This window comes from Stegostoma tigrinum, chromosome 11 (assembly GCF_030684315.1).
Source record: "Stegostoma tigrinum isolate sSteTig4 chromosome 11, sSteTig4.hap1, whole genome shotgun sequence".
NCBI lineage: Eukaryota > Metazoa > Chordata > Chondrichthyes > Orectolobiformes > Stegostomatidae > Stegostoma > Stegostoma tigrinum.
Genome location: NC_081364.1, coordinates 84,200,415 through 84,228,045, shown reverse-complemented (window position 1 = coordinate 84,228,045; position 27,631 = coordinate 84,200,415). Strand labels below are relative to the sequence as shown.

At 44.2% G+C, this 27,631-nt stretch overlaps 1 protein-coding gene across 7 annotated transcripts in view; it reads right to left on the bottom strand.

Moving 5' to 3' along the window:
• Positions 1–26,402, bottom strand: part of LOC132210176 (zinc finger protein 418-like) — a 38,023-nt gene extending 11,621 nt beyond the window's left edge. Inside the window, exons 1-5 of one of the 7 annotated variants that reach the window (XM_059649598.1) lie at positions 25,986–26,196; positions 14,010–18,032; positions 8,687–9,408; positions 3,175–3,437; positions 2,674–2,812 (exon numbers count right to left, since the gene is read on the bottom strand). In XM_059649598.1, coding sequence (XP_059505581.1) covers positions 16,765–17,802 — 1,038 coding nt within the window. In that variant the 5' untranslated portion in view covers positions 17,803–18,032; positions 25,986–26,196 and the 3' untranslated portion in view covers positions 2,674–2,812; positions 3,175–3,437; positions 8,687–9,408; positions 14,010–16,764. The other 6 variants (XM_059649599.1, XM_059649600.1, XM_059649602.1 and 3 more) reach the window with 6 other exon arrangements.
• Positions 26,403–27,631: the final 1,229 nt, after the last annotated feature.

Sequence of the window (27,631 nt, the reverse complement as noted above, 5' to 3'; positions counted from 1 at the left end):
GAGGGCTATAGAGGCTAAGCCATTGAGTGTATACATGACAGAGATAGATAGTTTCTTGATTGGTAAGGGGATCAATGGTTATGGGAGAAGGCAGGAGAATGGGGTTGAGAAACAGATCAGTCACGCGCAAATGGTGGAGCAGACTCAATGGGCCAAATACTTTCATTAAGCTCTATATCTTGTGATCGGTTGTTAAACATTTAGAAGGCATTTACGAATACATAGATAGGAAGGGTTTAGAAGGAAGTGGACCAAGTGCAGGGAAATGGGGTTAGCGTGGACAGATATTTTCATTGGTCTAGACCTGTTTGGGCCAAAGGTCCTGTCTCTGTGCTGTAGGACACTATAACCCAAAAGGAGGACAGATCACCCTCGACTGTGTACTGTGTAATGGCCGAGGGTGGGTTAGCTCATTTGGCTAGCTGGCTGGTTTGTGATGCAGAGTGAAACCAACAGCACATGCTTAATTCATCTACTGGTCGAGGTCTCCACGAAGGTCTCACCATCTTAACCTTGTTCCTTGTCTGAGGTATGGCAACCCTCAGGTTTAAGGACCATTGTCATCTCTCTTTCTCTCTTTCCGTTTCTCTTTCTCCCAAATAAGAGAGCAGTCCTATGGTCTTCTGGGACTATGGCAAATTTAAAGATTTTAGTTGTGTAATGAGAAAGGAATAGTTCGTAATCTATCTGTATGAGGTCCCTTGCGGGTGAGTGAAGAAGTCAGTGATAGAGCTCTTCTTTAAGATGCGAAGTGACAGAGTTGGTTCTAAGACTAGGGGCCAAAATCTAAATAGAGGAAATTGTGATGGTCTGAGACACAGGCAGGCTACAATAAATTGCGGAACATAAGTCAAAAACATAAACTTTTAAAGAGCATTTGACAGAACAGCAGCATTGTTCGTTCCCGTCTGGCACAAAATAAAGTGGGAAAGGTGACCATGCCATGGCTAACAAGGAGTATAAGGGATAGTACTGGAACCATGAAAAAGGCAAATAAATTGGCTCAAAACAGCAGCAGATCTGAAGACTGGGAGCAGTTCAGATTTCAGCAGAAGAGGACTAAGGGAGTGATTAAGAGGGGAAAGATAAAGTCTCAGATTAAACTTGTGGGGGACATACAGACTAATTGTAAAAGCTCCTCAAGATGTAATGAAGGGAAAAACAGATTAATGAAAACAAAGTCAATACAATCAGAAACAGGGGAAGTTACAATGTGGAACAAAAAGGTGGGCAACCCAATTAACTACATACGTTGATAATAAAATGTGAGGCTGGATGAACACAGCAGGCCAAGCAGCATCTCAGGAGCACAAAAGCTGACGTTTCGGGCCTAGACCCTTCATCAGACTCTCTGATGAAGGGTCTAGGCCCGAAACGTCAGCTTTTGTGCTCCTGAGATGCTGCTTGGCCTGCTGTGTTCATCCAGCCTCACATTTTATTATCTTGGAATTCTCCAGCATCTGCAGTTCCCATTATCTCTAACTACATACGTTGGTTCTGTCAAAGAATGGCACAAGTAATATCACTAAATTGCTGGGGAGCGACTGAAGGAAATCATGTTAGTGAGGAAATGGTGTTGGGAAAACTGACAGGATTAAACACCAACAACTCCCCAGCACCCAGTAATCCTCACCCCAGAGTTCTTAACAAAGTGACCCATGATAGAGTGGATGCATTTAAAAACTAGTGTTTCGATTAGAGGAGATTAATGGTCATCTTTCAAGATTCTTAAACTCTAGAACAGTTCCTCTGGATTGGAAGGCAACCCCACTATTTAATAATGCAGGTAGAGAGAAAACATTGAATTACAGACCAATTAGCCTAACACCAGAAAACAGTGAAAGGATTGGACAGAGTCAGTCAGCATTGATTTCGGAAAAGGAAATGGGAAATGAGATCTCATGTCCCTGAACACAGGTCATTGAAAGTGAGCATGCAGCTGCAGCAGGAGGTGAAGAAGGCAAATGGCATGTCGGCCTTTAAAGCAACACCGTTCGAGTACAGGAACAGGGCTTTCTTGCTGAAATTATACAGCGCTGTGGTGAGACCACAATGGAGTATTATGTGCGGGTTTGGAATACTTATCTGACAAAGGATGTTCTGGCTATGGAGGCTGCACACAAAGGTTTACCAGACTGATTCCTGGCATGGCAGGACTGATGCATAAAGGCAAAATGGATTGGTTAGGACAAAATTCACTGGAATTTAGAAGAATGAGGGAGGATCTGCCAGGAACCAATGAAATGCTAACAGGGCTAGCAAGTTAAATGCAGGAAAGATGCTCTCAGTGACCAGGGAGTCAAGAACCAGGGAGCCAGTTTAGGGATATGGGGTAGACTCTTTAGGACTGAATTGAGGAAATATTTCTTTACTCAAGACACTGGTGAGTCTGTGGAATTCGCTGCCACAGAAAGCAGTTAAGGCCAAAACACTGAATGTTTCCAAGAAGAAGACAGATATAGGGCTAAAGGGATCAAAGCGTATGGGTCTATAATGGGAACATGCTACTGAGTAGGATGATCAGCCACGTTCAAACATGACAATGGCCTACTCCTGTTCCTGCTTTCTATAGTTCTATTGTGTTAAAGATGGGGTACACAACAAAATGATTCTAACTGACACAGATGTCAGCATTTCTTATCACCACTGTAAGAAATTCCTGCAATTCCTTACCGAGCTGCAATTAGGAGCAGTTTCACCACATGGACTGCAGCAGTTCAGGAAGGTCAACGAGGGGCAGAGTGATTTTGGAAGCTTCTGAATCGGCTGCTCTGTCTCTCGTTTTCTATCCAGTTCTCCAGTTGTAGAAAAGCTGAGAAAAGCAACATAGTATGTATGAAATAAGAAACTATCTTTGGAAGTTTGATGATCCTGGGGGAAGGGAGAGGAAGGGATGGGTGGGATTGGGGTTGGAGTGGGGAGGGAAGGGAGTACAGGTGAGGAAGGGGTGGTGGGTAAAGAAGACCCAGTTTCCAATGCTGCTTGGTTCCCTCCATCCACTCCACACTTTTCCATCAATCTCAGTCACTGGCATATGCACAAGCATCTCCTAACAGCATACTGCATATACTCCTCAGTGAACACAGCAATACCCTTTATTTTCAGCCCAATTCACACCAAGTGATAAATAAAAAAAGTTAGCAGAGAAATTGTAAAGCCAAAAACAAAACTGACCGTATTACTGAAGCAGTTTCCATGATGCATTGTCTCATTGGTACACAGGATTGTCAAATCTTTATGCTGTAGCATCACAGCCAAACTCGTTTTCTCAAAAAGTTCCAGTTCAAAAAATAATTGTTGCCTTTCCATCTGTTTTATCATGTTCTCCCCCAGATTTGCTTGCACCAGTTTGCAAAAACTGACTTCATTCATGACCAAAAGAGTCTTCAGAGTTTTTTTGATAAACATCTGACCTGCAATTAACTTCCAGGCCTGGCCTTAAAACAAAAACAAGAGCTTATTTATTTTTAACACAAGTTGCTGCTCACAGTCCAGAGGTCACCATCCAGCTCTCAGATGCAAAACAATTTTTTTTTAATAGAAATCAGCGAGGCTTCTAACTAAGTGCACAGTGGAAAGAGCTTTAACAGTGACATTGAATGAGTGGGATGGTACACTTTGGAGTTTGGAACGATGAGAGGTAATCTCATTGAAGCCAATCAGATTCTGAAGGGGCTTGACAGCGTAAATGCTGTGAGGACATTGCCTCTCCAAAGGAGGTGGGGTTGAGAGGGAGGGTTGTCATGGGATGAGCCTGGGGGTGGGGAGATATTGAAACTGGTAAAATAAACATTTAGGCCATTGGGTTGTAGGATCCAAAGGCAAGGAGGCCCAGGATGGATATGTCACCCAGGGAGCGGGAGGGGGAATTGAAACAGTGTGTGACTGGAAGATAACGAAATGTGAGGCTGGATGAACACAGCAGGCCCAGCAGCATCTCAGGATGCTGCTGGGTCTGCTGTGTTCATCCAGCCTCACATTTCGTTATCTTGGATTCTCCAGCATCTGCAGTTCCCATCATCACTGTGACTGGAAGATGTTGTTTGTCATGAGCAGAGTGCTGGTGCTGTAGAAAGCAGTCTCTGAGCTGCTGCTTGGTCTCACTGATTGTCGAGGAGGCCTCATGGAGAGCAATGATGCATGTCTGTTGAAGTGGGCTCTTGCAGGTGAGCCTCTGTCTGATGTGAAGGTTTTGCTTGGTGCCTTGAATGGAGGTAAGAGGGAGAGGTGCAGATGCAGGTGCAGCACTTTCTACGGTTGCATGGATAGGTGCTGGGTGTGGTAGGGCTCATGGGGAGTGTGGAGTGGATGAGGGAGTCCTGGAGATAGCAGTCCCTTTGGAAGGCAGATGGGGTGGGAAGGGAAATATATCTTTGGTTGTGGGTTGGATTGTAGATGGTGGAGAATGATACATTGGATACAGAAGTTAGTGAGGTGATATGTGAAGACAAGGGGATTCTGTCTTTGTTCTTATTTGGGGGAGGGGAAGGAATGTGAGGGCAGATGTGCAGAATGCAAGAAACGTAGGCAAGACCATTTTCAACCACGAAGGGATATGTTGCGGTCCTTGAAATAAGAGGACATCTGGATGTTTGCGAATGGAACACCCCATCTTGGGAGCAGACATGGCAGAGGCAGAGGAGTTAGGAGTAGGGGGTGGCGTACTTGCAGGAAGGTGGGTAGGAGGAGGTGTAATCTCGGTAGCTGTCGGAGTCAGTGAGCTTGAAATAGTTGTTGGTTTCAAGGTGGTCACCAAAGATGGAGACAGAGGTCCAGGAAGGAGAGAGAGAGAGGCATCAGAGATGGTCCAGGTGAACCTGAGATTGAGGTGAAGGGTATTAGTAAAGTTGATTAATTGTTCAATCTCGTCGTGGGAGCATGACGCAGTTGCCGATACAGCCATCAATGTTGTGGAGGAAGAGGTAGGGGATAGTGCCAGTGCAGCAGGGGAAGAGGGACTGTTCTATTTATCCTACGAAGAGGTAGGCATAGCTTGGGTCCATGCAGGTTCTCATGGTCACCCCTTTGTCTATAGGAAGTGGAAGGAGTTAAAGGAGAAGTTGTTTCGGGTAAAGATGAGTCGGTTAAGTGGATGAGGGTGTCGATGGAGGGGGACTGGTTGTGCCTGTGGGAGAAGAAGAAATGCAGGGCTTTTGGCCATCTGTGCAGGGGATACAAGTGTACAGGGATTGTATGTCCATGGTGAAAATGAGGTGTTGAGGGCCAGGGAATTGAAAGTCTCGGAGGAGGTGGAGGGTGTAGGTGGGGAGTTCCTGGACCTATTGGAGAGAATGGTTGGAGGGGTTGCCCCACCCCTCAATCAGTGAATGAGGCAGCGTGTTTGGAGTCAGAACTTGTGTGTTCTGGACAGATGGGAGGGTTGCTTTCTTCCATTGTTTAACAGCACATTCAATAGGAAGTATTTCCACATCATCAATTTCAGATGGATAGCATAGCAAGATTGAACAGAGTTCCCTCTGTTCACTTGCACCTAATTATCATCAGCCTTTTACTGCGTGTTTTTTAAAATTCTTTCACAGGATGAGGGCGTCACTGACTCGGCAGCATTTCTTACCCAATCCCTAACCTTTCAGAATTTACATAAATCACTTAAAGGAGGGGATTGATGGCATGGTAGCTAAAGATTGTTTTCTATTTATGTTATGATGAAGTCATAAAGAGTCTACTGTGTGAAATAGATTTGGTGAACAGACAAAATATCTTGCAGATGCAGTATAATGTGGAAAATATAAAATCATTCACTTTGGCAGGAAAAACAAATAAGGTCCAAGTATAACTTAAATGGAGAATGACTGAAGAATTCAAAGATGCAGTGAAATTTCAAGCTCAAGCCAAAGAGAGTTGGTTACACATGCAGTATATAATCAGAAAGCTAATGGGCTGCCATTCTTTTTGTGACAAAATTTGATCATCAATGCAAGGATACACTTCATTTGTGCAGGGTATAAGTGAAACCACATCTCAAAGACACTGAACTGTTTCATCAAATTTTTTCAGGAAATGTATAAATTTATTGGAGTGGTTCAGAGGTGGTTTACTAGATTGATACCTGGAATAGGTGACTGTGACAGTGAAATCGAGAAGCATCTTCAGGGAAGGAAATTTGGGATAAAGGCATGGAGATGATTGGATGAATTAGCATTCCATACTTAAGTAAGGAGGGAGTATGTTTTAGAAGCCTAGTGTCAGATGTGTGGATGATGTGAACTGCCCAATGCAGCTTTTTGATCACAACCACTGACTCAGTTGAAAGCTCTTTGGTTTGATCAGCACTTTTTACAAGCTATTTGTAAGGGTGATGTATGGAGTGAAACAGATACTAACACCAAATCAATTAACCACAGGGATGCCTAATAACCATGAATAACATCTCTCAGGGAGACAGAACATTGTGACAGTGAATAATGAAATACAATCAGTGCATTTAAAGTCTAAGAAGGGATTGTAATGAATCACTGCTTCTCCGAATTTCCCAATGTAACCCCCTTTTAATGCCTCAGAATCTGTGTCACCCAAAAACAATTCTTTTTTTGGTGGGGTGGGGGACTGACATTTACTGATCAATGAGGGAAGGGAGGCAGGTTGTGTGTTAATAAGACATAGGAGCAGGAATTAGGCCATTCGGCCCATCCGGATCTGCTCAGCCATTCAATGGGCTGATAAGTTCCTCAACCCTTAATCCTGCTTTTTCCACGTATCCTTTGATCCCCTTGATAATCAAGAACCTATCTATCTCAGTCTTATATGTAGTCAATGAACTGGCCTCCACAGCAGTCTGTGGCAGTGAATTCCATAGATTCACTACTCTCTAGAAGTTTCTCCTTTATCTCCATGCTGAAAGGTCTTCCCTTTACTCTACTCTATGACTGTCCCCTTGAGTCCTCGTCTCTCCTACCAATGGAAGCATCTTCCCAATATCCACTCTGTCCAGGCCATTCAGTATTCCGTAAGTTTCAATTGGATTTCCCCCTCATCCTTCTAAACTCCAACGAATATAGTCCCAGAGTCCTCAAACATTCCTCATAGGTTAAGCTTTCTATTCCTGGGACCATTCTCATAAACCTCCTTTGAACCCCCTCAAGGGCCAGTATATCCTTCCTAAGATGTGGGAGCCAAAACTGCACACAATACTCCAAATGTGGCCTGACCAGAGCCCTTCTTATGGTCTTATAAAGCCTCAGTCGTACATCCTTGTTTTTATATTCAAGTTCTCTCAAAATAAATGCCATTATTGAATAACAGATTATTACTGCCTTGATTAATGCAACAGCATATAGTTTATTCGTCTTTTACAATCAGTAAATAACTTTAATGTAACAGGGTCCTGATTATTGATGTAATACAGCTCTCATTTTTAATTGTGATCTTTATTTTACATATCAGTGGTAATTATTGGTGAAATTATTCCCCATTTATTGAAAAAAGAGACAACTGATTATAAATGAAACAGAAGCTGTATAAATAATTAAACTTTGATTCATCATAAACCCGTTTAATTGAATCTTAAGAGCACAGAACGTGGCCACTTGGCCGATTGCTCTGTCTCTGAAAATGCTGACAATCTGTCTATTTTCTTTAAATGGCCTTACCCCTTATTCTGAGACAAAGTCCCTGTTGAAATTAACAGCCAGGGTAGAAATCAATCTACATCTACCATGTAAGATCCTTGTTAATTTCAACTAGATCACTGCTCATTTTCCAAATGTTATGATCCCATTTGCTGGTAATACTGCACAATGGTTTCTGAATGAAATTTAGATCACAAGTTTAATTTTTGCAATTAAGTTGGGATGATGGATAATTATTGAACATATTCAGATGAGGTTGCTAGCGTTCTTGTAATAAAACAACACAAGCTTATTGTGCATAATTTTTCAAAAAAAGGCTCTGTATGAATGTGATAATTTTGAAAGACCTGAACACAAACAGCAATTTAAACCATCCTTTGCAAATACTCAAGCTCAGTACTTTTACTACTGTCATTTTTTTTTGTTGCCTGCTCATGGGATATGGGTGTTGCTGTGTTATTGCCCAACCCTAACTACGCGGGAGGTGATGGTGAGGTGCTTTCTTGAATATATGTTCTCGTTGGGATGTTTGGGCAACCATATTGCTATTCTATCATGTTAGAACTTGATTAAAAAGTCTGTAGTACTGATGTCACTATTCAACATAGGCTCCTTAACAGCAAGGTTATTAATTAACCTTTCTCTTTACAGCATATTAAAGCTAAACCAAGCTGATTCCTACGTGGTCCTTCAAGTTTCAGAAATGTTCAGTCCAAACTCTGAATTCCACCCTCAACAGCACGCATGCTGGCTAGGTTCACCCAGTTTATATGGGAATTGAAGTCAGTCATTATTGCTGTATGATACATTCCACACATATCTAGTTTCCTGGATATATTCAAAGGGAAGAATTTGGCACAGGAATTCAACAGACAAATTTTTGATTGCATTAAAATCAATCATTGCATTGCATTAGCACCTAAAGCTGGGCTGGGTGTTTAAAGCTCTGAAATCACCAGTGGAACTGCTGCTGTTTCAACAGGTGTGCCATGAGAAACGATTCACTCTGAAATACTTCCTCATTCAGTGCAGGTGAATGGCCTTGCCCCAGAATGAACTCACTGGTGTGGCAACAAGGTGGAGAACCAAATAAATACCTGCCCACATTCAAAGCAGGTGAATGGCCTCTCTTCAGTTCGAAGATGTTGGTGTGTAATGAGTTGGGAGGTTTTCCTTGAACCTGTTTCCACAGTGAGAGCACCTGAATGGTCTTTAATCAGTTTGAACACGCTGATGGACGATCAGCTCCCTGGAAGATTTAAGGCAATTCACAGACTCTTGAACAAGATGTCTCTCTCCAGCGTGAACACATTGATGGGATTGCAATAGCTAGAACTTTTAAAGCATTTCTTCCAGTTTAGGCATTTAAAAGGTCTCTAATCAGTGTGAACCTACTGATATTCCTTGAAGTCATACGTCTCAGTGAATCCACTTCCAGAGTCAGAGAAGATGAATGGCTCCTCCCCAGTATGAACATGTCACTGAATTTTCAGCGCAGAGCAGTGACTGAATCCTTTGCCACAATCCATGCATTTCCATGGTTTCTCCCCTGTGTGACTACATTTGTGGTTCTCGAGACCAGTTGATTGTCCGAGGCCTTTTTTGCACACACAACTCCAGTATTTGTGCACAGTGCTTCCTCTTACCGTGCTTAAAATGTGTTGATATTCTGGGTATGATAAATTTGGGAGACTTCATTAGGTCATGATGTGATGGTTGCTTTCAGTTTCGTGAATTCAAATCCTCCTTTTCTCATACCCCAATGTCAGGTTCGTTTTCAGAGACCCTCACTGACTTGATGCAATAACAAGACACTGACCTGTTTAGAAAAACACAAATCTTTTATTACCAAGCAAGAACGACCTGTGGAGAATCACCGTACGCAACCCAGCACAGAGTGCAGCGCCTCGTGAGTAACTCTCCTCGAGCAGCGGACAGTCCCTGCTTTTTATACTTTACTAAGTACATAATAGATTAAACAATTTCACATCTCACAATGACATGATACATGAAACAAATATTACAACAGACAAAGACAGGATACAAAACAATTATTACATCAAGGACATAAAAGACCAGGATATAGGATCGATCGTTCGTGAAGTGACTGCTAATGGCAGGAGGCGATTTCAAGTTCCTAATGAGACAGATTGTAATTTCAAGCTGCCAATGTGCCTGGCTGGAACAACGTCAGTGCCCTGGTCCCTTTCTCAGAGACAGAAGTTACATACTTCAGAAGTCTCACACCTTTACAAATGTTCCTCACTTAACCTTATTTGAGACAGTTTAACTCTGATTCTGTTCAGTCAGGAAGCTTAAGGTAGCGTCCGCATCCCGATGTGCAGGAAGATAAGGAGTTACAAAGTCTTACACCGAATTCCTAGCTGGGCAGGAAGCTTGAAGGCAGTGCCTGCATACCTATGTGTAGGCAGGTAAAAGGCTTTAATGTATAGAAGTATATAAATCAATGGGATGTTATCCCAATAACATCTCAATACCCTGTGAAATTAATTTGAAACAGAAGTACGGAGTCAGAAAGAAGCCACAAAAGCATTAAGGCAGGTTGTAAAATTGTACTGAGTGAATCTGGCAATTTGCAGGGATAGCACTTGAAGAATTACCATGAAAGCTGCTGGATTGTTATAAAAGCTCAACTAGGAGTAAAACTAATGTCAATCAGTGAAGAAACCGGTGACTTGTTGTGGGCCTTCATAAGACCTGCACGGAGCAGAGTTAGAGAGAAAAGAAACAGACGTGGGGAGGAAGTAGGAGAGGCAGAGGGCAAGGACGAGGGACTTTGTATGTCTGCAGCTTGTCCAGAAGTGTGGCACAATCACACACATACTCAATCTCCACCAGCTCAAAGGATCAGGGTGGTAGATCTATGTGAAAATCTTCACCACCAAGTTATGCTCCAAGACACACCATCCTTACCAGTTTGATATACAGCTCTGGAGAAATAGAGACTTCCTTTGACCGAACATTAGGAGGATGAAAGCCTTCAGTCCCTGTTACCAAGTCCAGTCCTTAGCCACTCAGGAGCACAAAAGCTGACGTTTCGGGCCTAGACCCTTCATCAGAGAGGGGGATGGGGTGAGGGTTCTGGAATAAATAGGGAGAGAGGGGGAGGCGGACCGAAGATGGAGAGAAAAGAAGATAGGTGGAGAGGACAGTATAGGTGGGGAGGTAGGGAGGGGATAGGTCAGTCCAGGGAAGACGGACAGTTCAAGGAGGTGGGATGAGGTTAGTAGGTAGGAAATGGAGGTGCGGCTTGAGGTGGGAGGAAGGGATGGGTGAGAGGAAGAACAGATTAGGGAGGCAGAGACAGGTTGGACTGGTTTTAGGATGCAGTGGGTAGAGGGGAAGAGCTGGGCTGGTTGTGTGGTGCAGTGGGGGGTGGAAACTGGGCTGGTTTTGGGATGTGGTTGGGGAAGGGTAGATTTTGAAGCTGGTAAAGTCCACATTGATACCATTGGGCTGCAGGGTTCCCAAGCGGAATATGAGTTGCTGTTCCTGCAACCTTCGGGTGGCATCATTGTGACACTGGAGGCCCATGATGGACATGTCTTCTAAAGAATGGGAGGGGGAGTGGAAATGGTTCGCGACTGGGAGGTGCAGTTGTTTATTGCAAACCGAGCAGAGGTGTTCTGCAAAGCAGTCCCCAAGCCTCCGCTTGGTTTCCCCAATGTAGAGGAAGCCACACCGGCTACAATGGATACAGTATACCACATTGGCAGATGTGCAGGTGAACCTCTGCTTAATGTGGAAAGTCATCTTGGGGCCTGCAATAGGGGTGAGGGAGGAGGTGTGGGGGCAAGTGTAGCATTTCCTGCGGTTGCAGGGGAAGGTGCCGGGTGTGGTGGGGTTGGAGGGCAGTGTGGAGTGAACAAGGGGGTCATGGAGTGAGTGGTCTCTTCAGAAAACAGACAAGGGTGGGGATGGAAAAATGCCTTGGGTGGTGGGGTCGGATTGGAGATGGCGGAAGTGTCGGAGGATGATGCGTTGTATCTGGAGGTTGGTGGGGTGGTGTGTGAGAACGAGGGGGATCCTCTTGGGGCAGTTGTGGCGGGGACGGGGTGTGAGGGATGTGTTGCGGGAAATGCGGGAAACGCGGTCAAGGGCGTTCTCGACCACTGTCGGGGGAAAGTTGTGGTCCTTGAAGAACTTGGACATCTGGGATGTGCAGGAGTGGAACGCCTCACCTTCCTGGACCTCTCGGTCCATCTCCAGCAGATCCCTCACCTTCCTGGACCTCTCAGTCCATCTCCAGCACACCCCCCACCTTCCTGGATCTCTCAGTCTCCATCTCAGGCAACCAGCTTGTAACTGATGTCCATTTCAAGCCCACCGACTCCCACAGCTACGCTCTGCCTGCTTCTTTGTAGGTTATGTGGAACAGTCCCTCTTCCGCACCTACACAGGCCCCAAACCCCACCTCTTCCTCCATTACATTGATGACTGTATCGGCGCCGCCTCTTGCTCCCCATAGGAGCTCGAACAGTTCATCCACTTCGCCAACACCTTCCACCCCAACCTTCAATTCACCTCGGCCATCTCCAGCACATCTCTCACCTTCGTGGACCTCTCAGTCTCCATCTCAGGCAACCAGCTTGTAACTGATGTCCATTTCAAGCCCACCGACTCCCACAGCTACCTAGAATACACCTCCTACCACCCACCATCCCCCTATTTCCAATTCCTCCGCCTCCGCCGCATCTGCTCCCACGATGAGACATTCCACTCCCGCATATCCCAGATGTCCAAGTTCTTCAAGAAGCGCAACTTTCCCCCCACAGTGGTCGAGAACGCCCTTGACCGCGTCCCCTGTATTTCCCGCAACACATCCCTCACACCCCGCCCCCGCCCAAAGAGGGTCCCGCTCGTTCTCACACACCACCCCACCAACCTCCGGATACAACACATCAACCTCTGACACTTCCGCCATCTACAATGCTGGGTCTGCTCTGTTCATCCAGCCTCACATTTTATTATCTTGGATTCTCCAGCATCTGCAGTTCCCATTATCACAGTCCTTAGCCACTGACTGAATCTCTTTCTATGGCATCTGCTTAATGCCGAAAGACTGTTCAGAAACTTGGTGAAATATTTCACGCTAAGATGAGATTCCAACTATATTTCTATATCATGGGTAAAACTGCCTATTTCCGTAACAATGACTCCAGTCCAGTCTCAGTTCATCTCCTTCTGAAACTCTAATCTATTCCGTTATTATCTTATGGAGTTTAATGAAAACAAATGTGCAGTGATGCATTTTGGAAGATCAAGTTCAGATGGAAATTATTCAATGATGGCCAAATCCTTAAGAGTATTGACGTGCAGAGGGATCTGGGTGCGCATGTCCACAGAGCACTGAAGGTGGCAGCACAGGTGGATAAGGTAGTAAAAGAAGGCCTATGACAGACTTGCCTTCTTTGGCCTTCATTGACTTTAGCTTCCACCATCTGCAGTCCTTACTGTCCACACCAAATACTAGGGTTGAGAACCACCATTAACAATCATTGTGGGGTTTTGAAAATTAGCTTTTAGCTCAATTTTTACATCTTAATGAGAAAATAAGAAAGTTTGTGGACTCTGCATCACAACTATTTCTTGATATCTCTCGTTAATTTCTTGAGAGATTCTCTATATCTGGGGAGAATGATCCGATCTCGTAAATTTTTTCACTCTTTCCTTTTCTGACCAGTCCTGAAGATTTCATTCCTGATCAGTTCTGCAGCCCGAACCTTCTGATTGGAGGATCGCCCACACCCACTCAGGCCTCCAGTTCCACCTCCTCTTCTCTGGCAGAGTTTGGTGCAGGCGCTTCTCAGCAACTGTGCACCAGAAAGTTATGAAGGGAAGGACGAGGCAACTGGAACTTTGGGGAAGTTGGGGTCACTCTTGTGGTGAGCTAGAAGTATCCCTACTCCTGAATCGACAGGTCTGGGTTCAATGTCCACTGCTGCAGGCATGTGTAATAACATCTCTGATTAGAGGGGAAAAAAGGGGAAGTCAGGGACAGAACAAAGGAAGAGTAATCAGCAGACAATGTAATACAAAAGTGCTGTGGAACTCTGCTGCAGAAAGCTGTGGACTCCCAGTCATTGATTTTATTTAAGGCAGAGATAGATAGGTTCTTGATTAGTAAGGGGATCAAAGGTTACAGGGAGGAGGAGGAGGAGAATGGAGTTGAGAAATGTATCAGCCATGCCTGAAATGTGGAGAAGACTTGAAGGGCTGAATGGCCTAATTATGCTCCTATATATAATCATGATCTTATGATCCCACACTTTGAATTTATAAACCAAAAATGGGGAAAGGCATAGCAGCAAAAAGAGTGAATTCATGGTCACTGTTACAGGTCACACTCTTCCGAACGGACACTTGCAGCACAAATATGGATTTCGCGCCTCCACCTACCTGAGCATTGAACATTCCTTCAAGCATTCTTCCACCAATCACTCCCAGCCTAGATTGGCCATTTCGGGAAGGAGTAGACTTGGCAGTAGAGCTGGGTTATGAAGTAACTATCAGTTTTGGTGAGATAAAGTCAGGAGAAGGTTATCTGCTGTCAAGCAAGCTACACTGAAAGTCAGACAGTGATTAGCAGTTGAACGCTGCTTATACTGCTCATGTCAATAACGAGATAGAGACTAAAAAGACTTCTCGTAGCTTTTGTAGCCTCTGTCCTCAAGCTCTTTCTCTTGTGTCTTCATCTTCTGATTCTGGTTGTTCTTCACTGCACAGACATTTTCTTAAGGATCTCTTTTAGTCTTGTTCTTGTCTGATTAATCACCCACTGTGCCCAGTCACAGTTCATATGAACAACTTTCACCTCAATTAACTGCATGATGTTCTGCATGTTCATCGTTATTTTATTTTATTTTATTCTTCCTTCAGGGCTGCTGCATCCGTTGTCATTTATTTCACCAGCATTCTCTATTTACTGACAAAAAAGCTTCCAGAGCTTTCTTTAGCTTTTACCGGCACAAAACCTTTTCAAACCCGACTTAAAATTCCAGGATCTCTAACTTGGTGTCTTTTTAAACTTTTACTTTGAGGTTTTTCTTATCTACAGTACTGCAAACACAAGATTCTAATGACAATTGATGTTAGCTTCTAATAAACAAATTCAATGTTGAAACTTGCCTTGTTGCTGACTTCATAGCATCGCAGCATGTAACCAGACTGAACATTTCATCAACTCCATAATTACTCCCATCTGCCCCAGCATGTGCACATACTTGATCAATTACAGTCTGTAGTCTGGATGCTTCCTATTGCTCCTACCTGGTGCATCCTGTAGACAGTGTTCTCAAATCTCTGCTCTCAGTGCTCAAATGCTTTTGCTGTTCACTTACACTTTCAGAGCCCCAGAAGGACCTACTGAAGACTGTTCCACTTCTACTTGTACAAGGCCAAACACCGAAAGTGTAATATAAAATAGTGTGATGGGAGATAGAGGTACTCCTGACAAACTGTGAACTCCACTGGAAATGGGCAGCTAGACAAGGATGTATGTAACAACAGCAATATTAGCAGAATCCAATTGCCGGTCTCTCAGGTGAAGTTGCTGGTGTTTCAGCTGGTTATATGATTGAGCGAATCCTTCCCCCATACTTGGAGCAGATGAATGGACCCTCCCCAGTATGAATTTGATGTTTCAGCAGATTCTGCTTACTTTTAAACCTCTTCTCACAGTCATAACATTAAAAGGTCTCTCACTAGTGTGAACAAGTTGGTGTGTCGTGAGGTGGGATAGGTGACTACATCTTTTGCCACATAGGCAGCACATGTATGGTCTCCCCAGTGTGAATGCACCGGTGGATCAGAAGGTCAGATGAATCAACAAATTCCTGTTTGCAGTCAGCACAGGGGAATGACCTCTCTTCAGTTTGAACTTGATGGTGTCTCAGGTGGGATAATCAAATGAATCCTTTCCCACAGACAGGGTAGGCAAACAGCCTCCTCCCAGTGACAGTGTACTGGTGTTTAAGAAGATGCTTTCTGCTTTTAAATTTCTTCTTACAATCACGACATCCAAAAGGTCTCTCATCAGCGTGAACAAACTGATGTATTAGAAGACAAGATGAACTAGTGAAACACTTGCGACACAGAGCAGATGAACAGTTCCTCCCCAGTGACAGTATGTTGGTGGTTTCAGTAAATCCTTTTTACTTTTGAAGCTCTTCTCACCGTCAGAACACTTAAAATGTCTCACGTCAGTGTAAAAAAGTTGGTGGGTCAGGAGGTGGGTTGACAGAATGAATCCTTTGCCATACATTTTGCAGGTGAATGGGCCCTCCACCATGTGTCTGTGTTGATATATCAATGTATCCTTTATGCTCTTTTCTCAGTCTCCCGTGAGAACATGTTCTTCTCACAGTCAGAACAGTTGAACTGTCCCTCATCAGTGTGAACCTGCTGATGTGTGCAAGGCTGAATGGCTGAGTGAATCCCTCCCCATAGACGGGGCAGCTGAAGTTTTTTCCAAGCATGACTGTGCTGACGACTTTCCAACTCTGATGGGTAACAGAATCCCTTCCCACTGTCCCCACATTTCCATGGTTACTTCATTGTGTCCGTGTCCTGAAGTCTTTCCAGGTTCAATGATTTACTGAAACTGATGTTCATGGGCAGATTAAAGGGACAGTCTCTCTCTGTTGTGAATAGTGTAATTATTTTTCAGGCTGAGTAAATTGTTAATGCTATTTCCACGGTTAGTCACTGGTACACTCTCATTCACGTGTGTGTCTCGGTGCTTTTGTAGTTGCGTGATGCTTAAAATCTTCTCTCACAGACAGTTTTTCTCCTTGCACATTCAGAGGCTGGTGATGTTCAGATCCTGTTGAATTGACTGACGCTATCAGGTCTTGATGTGTTGATTCTGGTTTGTAAATAAAACCCTCTGAATACCTTATAAAAGAAAGATTAAGTTGGAATACTTAATACATGAAATCAAACAGGTCATTCAGTCCAATTACTTTGCCGTTTTATGTCTTCCCTCCTATTCCATTCACCTCATTCTCAGTTATTTTTGATTCTTTTCACCACTCAGACTCAGATGATATTACCAATTCACACACCACTTCCAGCACGACCTCCAGCCTAGTCTAAGATGCCTCTCCTCTGTGTGAATTTATTGTTGAGTGTGCAGGGCAGATGATTCAGGGAATTACTTTCCAGTCTTAGTACAGCTGAATGGCCTCTCCCCAGAGTGAACCCGCTGGTGTCTCAGCAGATGGGACGACTGAATGAATCTCTTCCCACACTGCGTGCAGGAGAATGGTCTCTCCCCAGTGTGAACACGCTGATGTACAGTGAGGTCAGATGACCATCTGAATCCAGCTCCACAGTGAGAGCATCTAAATGGTTTCTCCTCAGTGTGAATGCGTTGATGAATTATCAGTTCCCCAGAGGTTTTAAAGCACTTCCCACAATCTGTGCAGTTAAAAGATCTTTCACCAGTGTGAACATGCTGATGGTATTTAAGACCCCCAGAACTTTTATAGGACTTCCCACAGTCCAGGCAGTTAAAAGGTCTTTCATCAGTGTGAACTCGTTGATGACGCAACAGTTCCCCAGAACTTTTATAACACGTCCCACAATCTGTACATTGAAAAGGTCTCTCATCAGTGTGAACTCGTTGGTGGTATATCAGTTCCCAAGAACTCTTGTAGCATTTCCCACAATCTGCACAGTTGAAAGGTCTCTCATTAGTGTGAACACGTTGATGACGCATTAGTTCCCCGGAACATTTATAACACTTTTCACAGTCCGGGCACTTTAAAGGTTTCCCATCAGTGTGAACACGTTGATGACGCATCAGCTCCCCAGAACTTTTATAGCATTTTGCACAATCTGAACATTTAAAGGGTCTCTCATCAGTATGAACACGTTGGTGGACCATGTGCTCCCCAGAACTTTTAAAACACTTCTCACAGTTTGGGCATTTAAAAGGCCTGTCATCAGTGTGAACACGTTGATGGGACATCAGATTGCTGGAGCTTTTATAGCACTTCCCACAATCTGGACATTGAAAAGGTCGCTCCTGACTGTGAACTCGCTGGTGTGTCAGCAGGGTAGATGGCTGCATGAATCCTTTACCACACTTTGAGCAGGTGAATGGCCTTGCACCAGTGTGACTGTGTTCGTGAATTTCCAGCTCAGATGGGGACCTGAAATCTTTGCCACAATCCCCACATTGCCACATTTTCTTCTCAGTGTGACAACACTTGTGGTTCTTGAAGTCAGAAGATTGTTTGAGGCCTCGTCCATGCAGAGAACACAGATGTTCTTTTTCCCAGATGTAGATGGGTTTTTTTCCCTTCCATTTTCAATACCTGCTGATATTCAGGTAGTGACCAATTGAGCAAATCCATCATACCCTGATTTGATTTTTGGCTTGAATTTCCCAACTGCAAATCTTCTCCTTCTAAGATCCTGTGAAATTGATTTAAAACAGAAAAAAGGAAATCAGAACCCAAAAAACAGAAAATTAGGTTATGAAATTGATCTCAACAAATCTGGTAATTTACAGGAATGGCACAACGAAAAAATGAGAACAAAATTGCTGAATTGCTGTAGTACCTAAACTCTTTAATAGATATCCATCAGAGAAGGGTAACTGCCACCTGGTCTGGACCTACACAAGACTTTGGCCTCTACGGGAGGACAGAACAAGAGAGAAAGTTAGTAGACAGTAACAGAGGGAGCAAGGTAGGAGAAAGAGAGAGCACAAAGAATAGAAGCAAACAGGAGCACAGGAGAGTGAAAGGGCTGTTTGCGAGTAAGGCTTTGCAGAAGCAAGGGAAGCTACATTTGTGCAAGTGGAATAAATCAGCTACACACAGCTAGGGGATGGGCAGTCACGGAAACCTCATTGAGATATGATCGGAAGAAACAATCACTGTAGGGTTAAAAACATTCATTAGGAAAGGTTTAGGACATGGCAAAGAGATGATCAGGGAGGATAGGGATGAAACAGAGCAATGTATTCAGATCCACAGTAAAGGGATCTCACCAGCCCCAGATCAGTGAACAACAGCACAGCAAGATAAGTGCTGAATTGTCAATGAATGCTCAATAATGCTCACCCCGGAACAATTTCATCATGATTCTTTGACATTCAATGGCAGGACCATTGTTGAATCCTCCCCTATCAGCATTCAGGAGGTTACGGTTGACCGGAAACTGAACTGGACTAACTATATAAATACAGTCACTGCAGGAGCAGGGTGAAGGCTAGAAATCTTACAGTGATCAACTCCCCTCCTAACTGCCCAAAGTCTGTCCACCACTTACAAGACACAAGTCAGGTATGAGAGAGAATGCCAATTGTCTGGATGAATGCAGCTCTAACATCCCTCAAGAAGCTTGGCACCATACAAGACAAAACAGCACAGTTGATTGCCTGTCACCTTCAAGTTTCACTTTCTTCACCATTAATGCACAGTGGCAGCAAAGGGTACCATCTGTCTTGTGCGATCTCCCTCTGGGCAGAGACCTTGTAGTTTCCACCACTGGGATAGGTACTACCCATCACAAGTTGGTACCTCAGTGTAGACAATGAATCATAGACACTGGGAACAACAACCTGATTTATTCAGGAATGTTGCTTTTGCTTTTGGCACTGATTTTCACATCTTTTAGTGTGGATCACATGTTTTTGGGGGGGGGGGGGGCAATAGAGGAAAATATCTCTCAAATTGAATTTTTTTTTACAGATTTTACCCTGTACAGACAGTAATGATGTTTGTAAATATTTCACAGAGTAATAGAAAGAAAGACATTGAAGATGGGAGAGTCAAATCAAACACTATGTCAAGATCCAACCATCAGTACAAGAAGGGAATATGTTTATCTGGGATGTCTGTGGGAAAAGATTTCAATCATCAGTGTGAGTGGGAAAGTGCCAGCACCCGCACACTGACACACATGATTCTGAATGTTCCAGTGAGCTAACTGCAGAAATTATTCAACATCATCCAGTTAACATTCTGGGAAATGAAAGTCCACAGAACAGAGAAACTGTACACACATTGTGTTTATGGACAAGGATTCAACAGACCATCCAATCGGGAGAGATGTCAGGAGATCAGCATCATGGAATAACCGTGGAAATGTGCGGATTGTGTGATGGGGTACAAGTACCCAGGGCAGCTGGAAGTTCATCGTTGTAATCACTCTGGGGAGAGACTGTTCACCTGCTAAATGTGTGGGAAGGGATTTGCTCAGTCACCCAGCCTCGTGTCACACCAGTGGGTTCACACTGACAAGAGACCTTTTAAATGCTCTGTGCGAAAAGCTTTAAGAGCTCTTGAGGTTGGTTGACTCGCCAAGCTGGTTTGTTGTTCTGCAGCTGTTGCTAAGAGCTCTAAAGGTCGAATTCAACATCAACCCTGTTCACATGGGGGAGAACTCGTTTAGCTGTTCTATGTGGGAAGGAATTCACTTGGGGAATCCAGCCAAATTTAACATAAAAGTCTTCACCGCTGGGAAAGAAGCTTCATCTGCTCTCAGGGAAGGGACACAATCGAGCTCACGCTGGAGAGAGACCGATATCTGCTGTGTGTAGGAGGGGATTCATGCCTTCATCCATTCTAATGTCACACAATCAGGTCACACTGGAGAGAGATCTTTTATCTGCCCTGTGTGCGGGAAGGATTCACATCGTCATCCAGCCTGAGGTCACATAAGCCATCTCATACTGGAGAAAGACCATTCATCTGCTCTCAGCATGGGAAGAACCAGTCAGTTTAATCAGTTACCCAGCCTCACTAAACACCGATGTGTTCACAGTGGGGAGAAGCCATTCACCTGCTCCATGTGTGGGAAGGGATTCCCTGGTTCATCTGTTCTGTGGAAACACCGACGTGCTGCCACAGGTGAGAGGCCATTCACCTACTCTGAATTTTTAAAAATTCATTCACAGGATGAAGGCATCGCTGGCTAGGCAGCATTTATTGCCCATCTCTAATTGGTCACACTGGAGAGAGGCCATTTACTTGCTCAGGTTGTGGAAAAGAATTCAGTCATCTGCCCCAGTAAGACACCAGAGCATCCACACAGGGGAGAGGCCATTCAAATGCTCCAAGTGTGGGAAGCAGTTCAGAGATTCATCTGGCCTACAGGTACACCAGTGAGGTCATACTGGGGAGAAGCCATTCATATGTTCTGAGTGTGGGAAAGGATTCAGTCAGTCATCCAGTCTGTTGAAGTATAAGAAAGTTCACAAATGATCATAAGAATTGGATCTGCTGTTAATCCGCATTATATATGCTGCTAGACAGCGCATTTCAAACAGACAGCATCTACTGTCTAGAAAAACAAGTGAATCAGTTACATGGTTCAGTTAGCACCTGCATCCTCTTCTCCATACTGCACACCATTCTCATTAACAGGATGGAGAAAGGGAAGATTTGCAGACAGAATTCTCAAAATGACCATCACATGAGGATCTAATGGCGTCACTGAAATAACTGGCACTTGAATATCATCATCTTCCATATTGGCTGTTCCTTTACTCTCAGTTGGGCAGCATGGTGGCTTCGTGGTTGGCACTGCAGCCTCACAGCGCCAGGGACCCGGGTTCAATTCCCGCCTCGGGCGACTGTCTGTGTGGAGTTTGCACATTGTCCCCGTGTCTGCGTGGGTTTCCTCCCACAGTCCAAAGGTGTGTAGGCTCGGTGGACTGGCCATGCTAAATTGCCTGCAGTGTTCAGGGGCGTGTGGGTTATGGAGGTATGGGTCTGGGTGGGATGCTTCAAAGGGCGGTGTGGACTTGTTGGGCCGAATGGCCTGTTTCCACACTGTAGGGAATATAATATATGTAATCTAATCTAATATTCCATATTAGCTGTTCCTGTACTCTCAGTGATTGTAAATTGTGATTGGGCCCCACACCTCAGGAAGGACATACTATCCCTGGAGCGTGTCCAGCGGAGATTCACACGGATGATCCCTGGAATGGTAGGTTTAACGTATGATGAAGGGCTAAGGATCCTGGGATTGTACTCATTAAAGTTTAGAAGGTTGAGGGGAGATCTATTAGAAACTTACAAGATAATGTATGGTTTAGAAGGGGTGGACGCCAGGAAGTTCTTTCCGTTAGGCGGGGAGACGAGGACCCATGGGCACAGCCTTAAAATTAGAGGGGGTAAATTTAAAACTGAAATGAGATGACATTTCTTCAGCCAGAGAGTGGTGGGCCTGTGGAATTCATTGTCACAGTATGCAGTGGAGGCCAAGACGCTGGATGCCTTCAAGGCAGAGATCGACAAATTCTTGATCTCAGAAGGAACCAAGGCTACGGGGAAGAGTGCAGGGAAGTGGTGTTCAAATGCCCATCAGCCATAGTTTAAATGGTGGAGTGGACTTGATGGGCCGAATGGCCTTACTTCCCCTCCTATGTCTTATGGTCTTATGGTCTAAACCCTAGAACTTCTCACAAACATGGTGAGTGACCCTACACCTCAAAGACTACAGTCCCAGATACCACCATCTTCTCAAGGAGGGCAACTGAGATGGGCAATAAGTGCTGACCTCCACATTAATACTATACCCCATGAATTGATCTGAAAATGAAGGAAACTCACATCCAAGACTGAGCCTTGTTCATGCTGACAGTGGGAGAAGCGAGAGGGTCAAAGGGTTTCTTTTTGCTGGACTGGCCACTCTCACCACCTTGCTTCCAGTGAGGCTGATGCTCTTTGAGCCTGGGAATGAACATTCCCAAGGAAATGATCCCCAAAAGCCAATGAAGTAAATTTATTTTGTCCTGGATAGGAAATAATGTTTTCCTCACCCGCTCCAGTTAGCTCAGAAGTAAATATGATTGTCTTTATTCCATTGAATCTCTCGCCCAATCAACTCAATTAGTCTCCATCAGTATTTATGCTCCACATCCTCCCCTTTCATCTCCTACCTCAGCAGATCCTTCTATTCGTTTCTCCCTCACGTATGCATCCAACTTCTCAAAGATATTCCGCTGTTCACCTCCATCTCATGCTATTGGAATGAATTGCACATTCTGAGCTGTTGCAGGGTAAAGAGGTTTCTCATAAAACCGCTATTGGATTTTTAAAGCCCTTCATCATTCTAAAGGCTTCCTTCATATCATCCGTTAGTCTTCTCTTTTCTAGAGAAAGGCTCCCCAGACTTGCCTGAGGGTTACAGGATTTCAGTTCTGATGATGCCTTTTTGATTCTGTGTGACACATTTCCAATGCCTCTATTTCCTTTGACCAAATGGCAGTGACAAATGTTGACAGTGCTCCCAGTGGAGTCAAACTTTGGTTTCAAATAAGTGAAACATCATTTTCCTCCTTTTCCATTCTATCTCTGTAGAAAGGAGCTCAAATATGGGCTGTGCCTATGATGAAAGTTGCTAAGTTCTTGAGAAGTTTGAGACTGGAATTACAAGAATATCATCAGGGGTTCAGGACTTCAGTTGGTTGGAGAGATTTGAGTAGCTGATCCTGTTCTCTTTGGATCCTAGAATCACTGTGGTCGAACAGAGAGGGAGACCCTTCAGCCCTCTGAGATCATGCTGGCTGTGATTAGAACAAATATTAGTCATTGTTCAATCCCAAAAACCCTGCAAGTTTGTATGCATCAAGGAACCTCCAATTTTAAATAGAAAGTAATGAATATATTGTTCAGGATGATAAACGAATGGAAAAAATTGATTTCAGATGTAGTTCAGGAGAACCTTGCAATCTAGTATCCACCTAGGTTGCTGTTAATACTTGGAATGTCGAGATGTTTTGAATGATATCTTTCCTTGTCAATACTTACATTTTGTTTCAGGAAACCACATTTGATAATCTGGTCACTCCCTGACAGATCAGCACAACATGGAAAGATGTTGAGGCAGGCACACATTTTGATAAATGCACCTGAATGTTGATATGTGCCATTACATTAGGCTATCAGTGGATGTGTAGTTATAATATGTTATATATGAAAGAAATGGCATGTCAATTCACAGTGAACCCGCACTGCAGAGAGGGTCCCAAACACATGCAGCTCCTTGAGAAACAGCCAGAAATGTAATGGTTAATGTGGCCGGGGTTAACGAGACAGCATTGTGACATCATCAAGACAGTGACACGTTCTCCCGAGAGAAACTGACCTGAAACAATCCGGAGAGAATTCAACCCACAGGGAATGGTCAGGAAGTCAGTGAGGTTCATTAGGAAGGGGTTGTACACTTAGATTGGGATCATTGAGAACTGTCCACATTTAAGACACAGGCGAATAAAAAGATTGGAGAGTCTTTACACCCATATTTGATCTGTTGCTTGAAGCTCATGTATCTGTGTGCAAGTAATTTATAAACTCATGGCGCTCCTCAGGAGAAGAACAGGTCAAATTGATGTGACCCCAGCAGGGGCCAGAACAGAACTGGAAAATAACAAAGTGCAAATGATAGAGGGGTGATAAAAAAAGAACCACACTCCTTCAACATATGATCTATAAATATCCCTTTTCAGTTTTCTTGCTAATTAGCATATTAATTTAAATATGATAACTATTTTATTTGCTTATGAGTCATTGGCAGCGCCGGGTAGGGCCAGATTTATTGCCCATCGCTAACTGCTCTGGAGAGGCTGGGGCCAGCTAAAGCCCATATACTGTTGGTAGATCCACACTGCCATCAAAGGAGACTTCCAGGAATTTGACCAAGCAACACAGAAGGAACATGATATATTTCCAGGTCAAAGTCAGAAGGCTCACAACACCAGGTTCAAGTCCAACTGGTTTATTTGAAATCATAACCTTTCAGGGTGTTCCTCCTTAGTCAGGTGAAGTGCTACTTTATTACACATCATAAGAAAAAGTGATATATTCAGGTGCAGGGTTCAGAATGCTTGTGATTTCAAATAAACCTGTTGATCTATAACTCGATATCATCTGCCTCCTGACTTTGTCCACCCCAATCCAACACCAGCACCTCCACGTCATACTTCCAGGTCAGCATGGTATATGGCCTAGAGGGGATCTAGCAAGTGGTGGCGTTCGCATGTGACTGCTGCATCAGTCCTTCTGGATGGTAAAGACTGCAGATTCAGAAGGTGCTGTTGGAGGAGCCTTGCTGAGCCACTGCAGTGCATCTTGTAGATAATAGAGACTGCTGCAACTGTGCATCAGTGGTGAAGGGAGTACAGGGATGTAGTTTGGGCGCAAATCAAGAGGGCTGTTTGTGTTCGATTGCATTAAGCCTGACGTGAGGCTTTTGAAATTAAAGAAAACCAAACATTGTCATATGAAACTGTCCACAAAGTGAAATATTGGTTTTTGACAGTTACCTCTGGATCAGACAAGTGAATGGAAGGTAGTCAAGTTGGGAAATGATATCGAAGCGGGAATAAAAGACATGTCCTGGAGACATCATCATAAAATGATAGAGTCTCAGATGAGACTCCTTCAGAAAAAGTTCCTCCCACTGCCAGCATTAACCTTATTACACCCTTTGCTGACCAATATACATATGTTGCATGTAGTTATTGTAAATGAAAATTAACATTTTGTCAACACTCCCAATGTCATCACTGTTGATGAAATATAATTTCTAATCCAGACCCTTCTTTCAATTCACCCTGATGCATTCTGTGTGGTTACAGCAGAGGCAGAGATAGGCTGCTCGCACCTCTGCTCCCATTGTCTGGATCTCAGTGTTGTACGTTTAACAAATACTGTTTGAGCTTTACCAATGTAGTGGTAACCTAAACCTGAACCTGACAGCTCACTTCCAGTCAGGAGCAGATCATTGATTTACATTAATCTCTGATTTGAAGCACATTTCCAGCATTCACCCATTTGAAGTGTGTCCCATTGCAGGCAGAGCTTGGAGCACAGACATACACACTCATGGACAGAGGCATAAAAACAGATTTATAGATACACGCACAGACGTTGTATGGAATTTGCACATTCTCCTCGTGTCTGTGTGGGTTTCCTTGCATAGTCTGAAGATGTGCAGGTTAGGTGAATTGGCACTGGGAAATGCAGGGTTGTGCGATAGGGTATGGATGTGGGTCTAGGCAAGATGCTGTTTGGAGAGTCAATGCAGACTTTACGGACCAGATGGCCTGCTTCCACACTGTAGGGATTCTAAGACTTAACAGGTATACTCTTCTGGGACAGTGGTGTCCTATTGCAGACAGCAAGACATACCGACACAGGCAGAAACACATACAAATATGGATGAATACGGAGATACACACAGACAATGTCCCTTGATAGTACCAAGGCTGATGCGTTTCATCAACTCAGGTTCACTTGTACAATAAATGTGTACAATCACTGTTTGTAAAATAGATTGATTCATTTGTAGAATTCTCAAGCTTATTAACAGTAAGCTTGCTGACTTGTTCATTTCAGTCCCACTCACCTTCTGTTACTCCAGCCGGTCTCCGAATGAAAATGAAACACTACACGGGAGGTGAGGAACCGACTTCTGCAACCAACCGCCTCCCTGATGTAAAGCAGCTTTTTAACTGGTCCACCTGTGGTAGGAAGTGAAAGTGCTGCAAAACCTCAGCCATTCAGACAGTATCTCTGGAGAGGGACACACAGAGAGCGAGAGAGAATATAAACTCCGGCTCACTGACCTTTGGGCTTCAATAACCAGCCGCTTCAAAGCACTTCCATCTCAGTCCAGCAGAGACAAACGTTGCTCTTAGTTTGACATTGCTGTGTGTAAATCCGTTCAGTCTAAGCCCATGTAAGTGCAGTTTCCCGGAGTCTCACCGGGGTCCCCCTCTCCATCTCATCTCACACTTAAAACCCACCACCTCAGGCATTGATACTACGCATGCTCCGTAAACAGCCTGGCTCCGGTAAATTGTTCACTCTGATTGGTTCGACGCCCAGCCAATCCCGAAAAGATACCCGGGCTGCCCCTCTTTCTATAGGCCATACATGCCATCAATCACCCCGGAACTGAAGAATGCTAGATTGCGTATGACGTTCAGCTCCCAAGGCGCGTTTATAGTTGTGCAAGTTTGTTACAAGGAGAGGAATTGGCCCAGAGCTTATTTGTATCTCAGCTTGGGAAGGAGGGTGAGGTTTCTCATTTTAAAAAGTTGTATGTTTTGTAGTCATCTCTGGGTAGGCCAGTATTAACTGTCCATCCCTCATTGTCCAGAGGGCAGTGAAGAGCCAACCACATTGTTGTGGGTTTGGAGTTAGATGCGGGTCAGAGTGGGGAAAGGCGGCAGCTTTCCCTCCCTAAAGGACAGCAGGGAGTGCAGAGGGGTTTTAGAGTAATTGACAGAGAGTCCATTATTTTTAAACACAGATTCTTAATGACTTAATTTTCACACTTATCTGGCCTGCTGGGATTTGAATACACTTCCCCAGGACAATAGTCTGCGTAATGGATGATTAGACCAATTATATTGAGATAATGCCACCGCTTCCCGTGCAGGAGTTTACATTTTTTTGTGAACAAAAGGACGCAATATTCCGGAGAATCAGAATTTCCAATCTGAACTGACAAGAATGACTTTTGTAAAGCTGCCTCACAGGATTTTAGGGAGAAGATATAAATGTGAAAAGAAACATAGTTATCCATAAGCCTGTGTGCAGATGGTGCTTACATTGATCAATCATCCTGGTCAGGCATGAGGATACTGACACCATGAGGAAAACATGGAAATGTGGAGACTGGGGGAAGAGATTTAAATCACTCATCACAGTTGGAAATTCATCAGTGCAGTCATGTTGGAGAGAGGCTCTTACCTGTTGTACACGCGGGAAGGAATTCACAGTGTTATCCAGGCTCCAGAAACACCTGCTGAGAAGAAACTGTTCAGCTGCGGTTCTTGTGGAAAGGGTTTGAGTAGTCAGTCAACCTTACTGCACAGCAGCAAGTTCACAGTGATGAGATAATAAAATGTGAGGCTGGATGAACACAGCAGGCCAAGCAGCATCTCAGGAGCACAAAAGCTGACGTTTCGGGCCTAGACCCTTCATCAGAGAGGGGGATGGGGGGAGGGAACTGGAATAAATAGGGAGAGAGGGGGAGGTGGACCG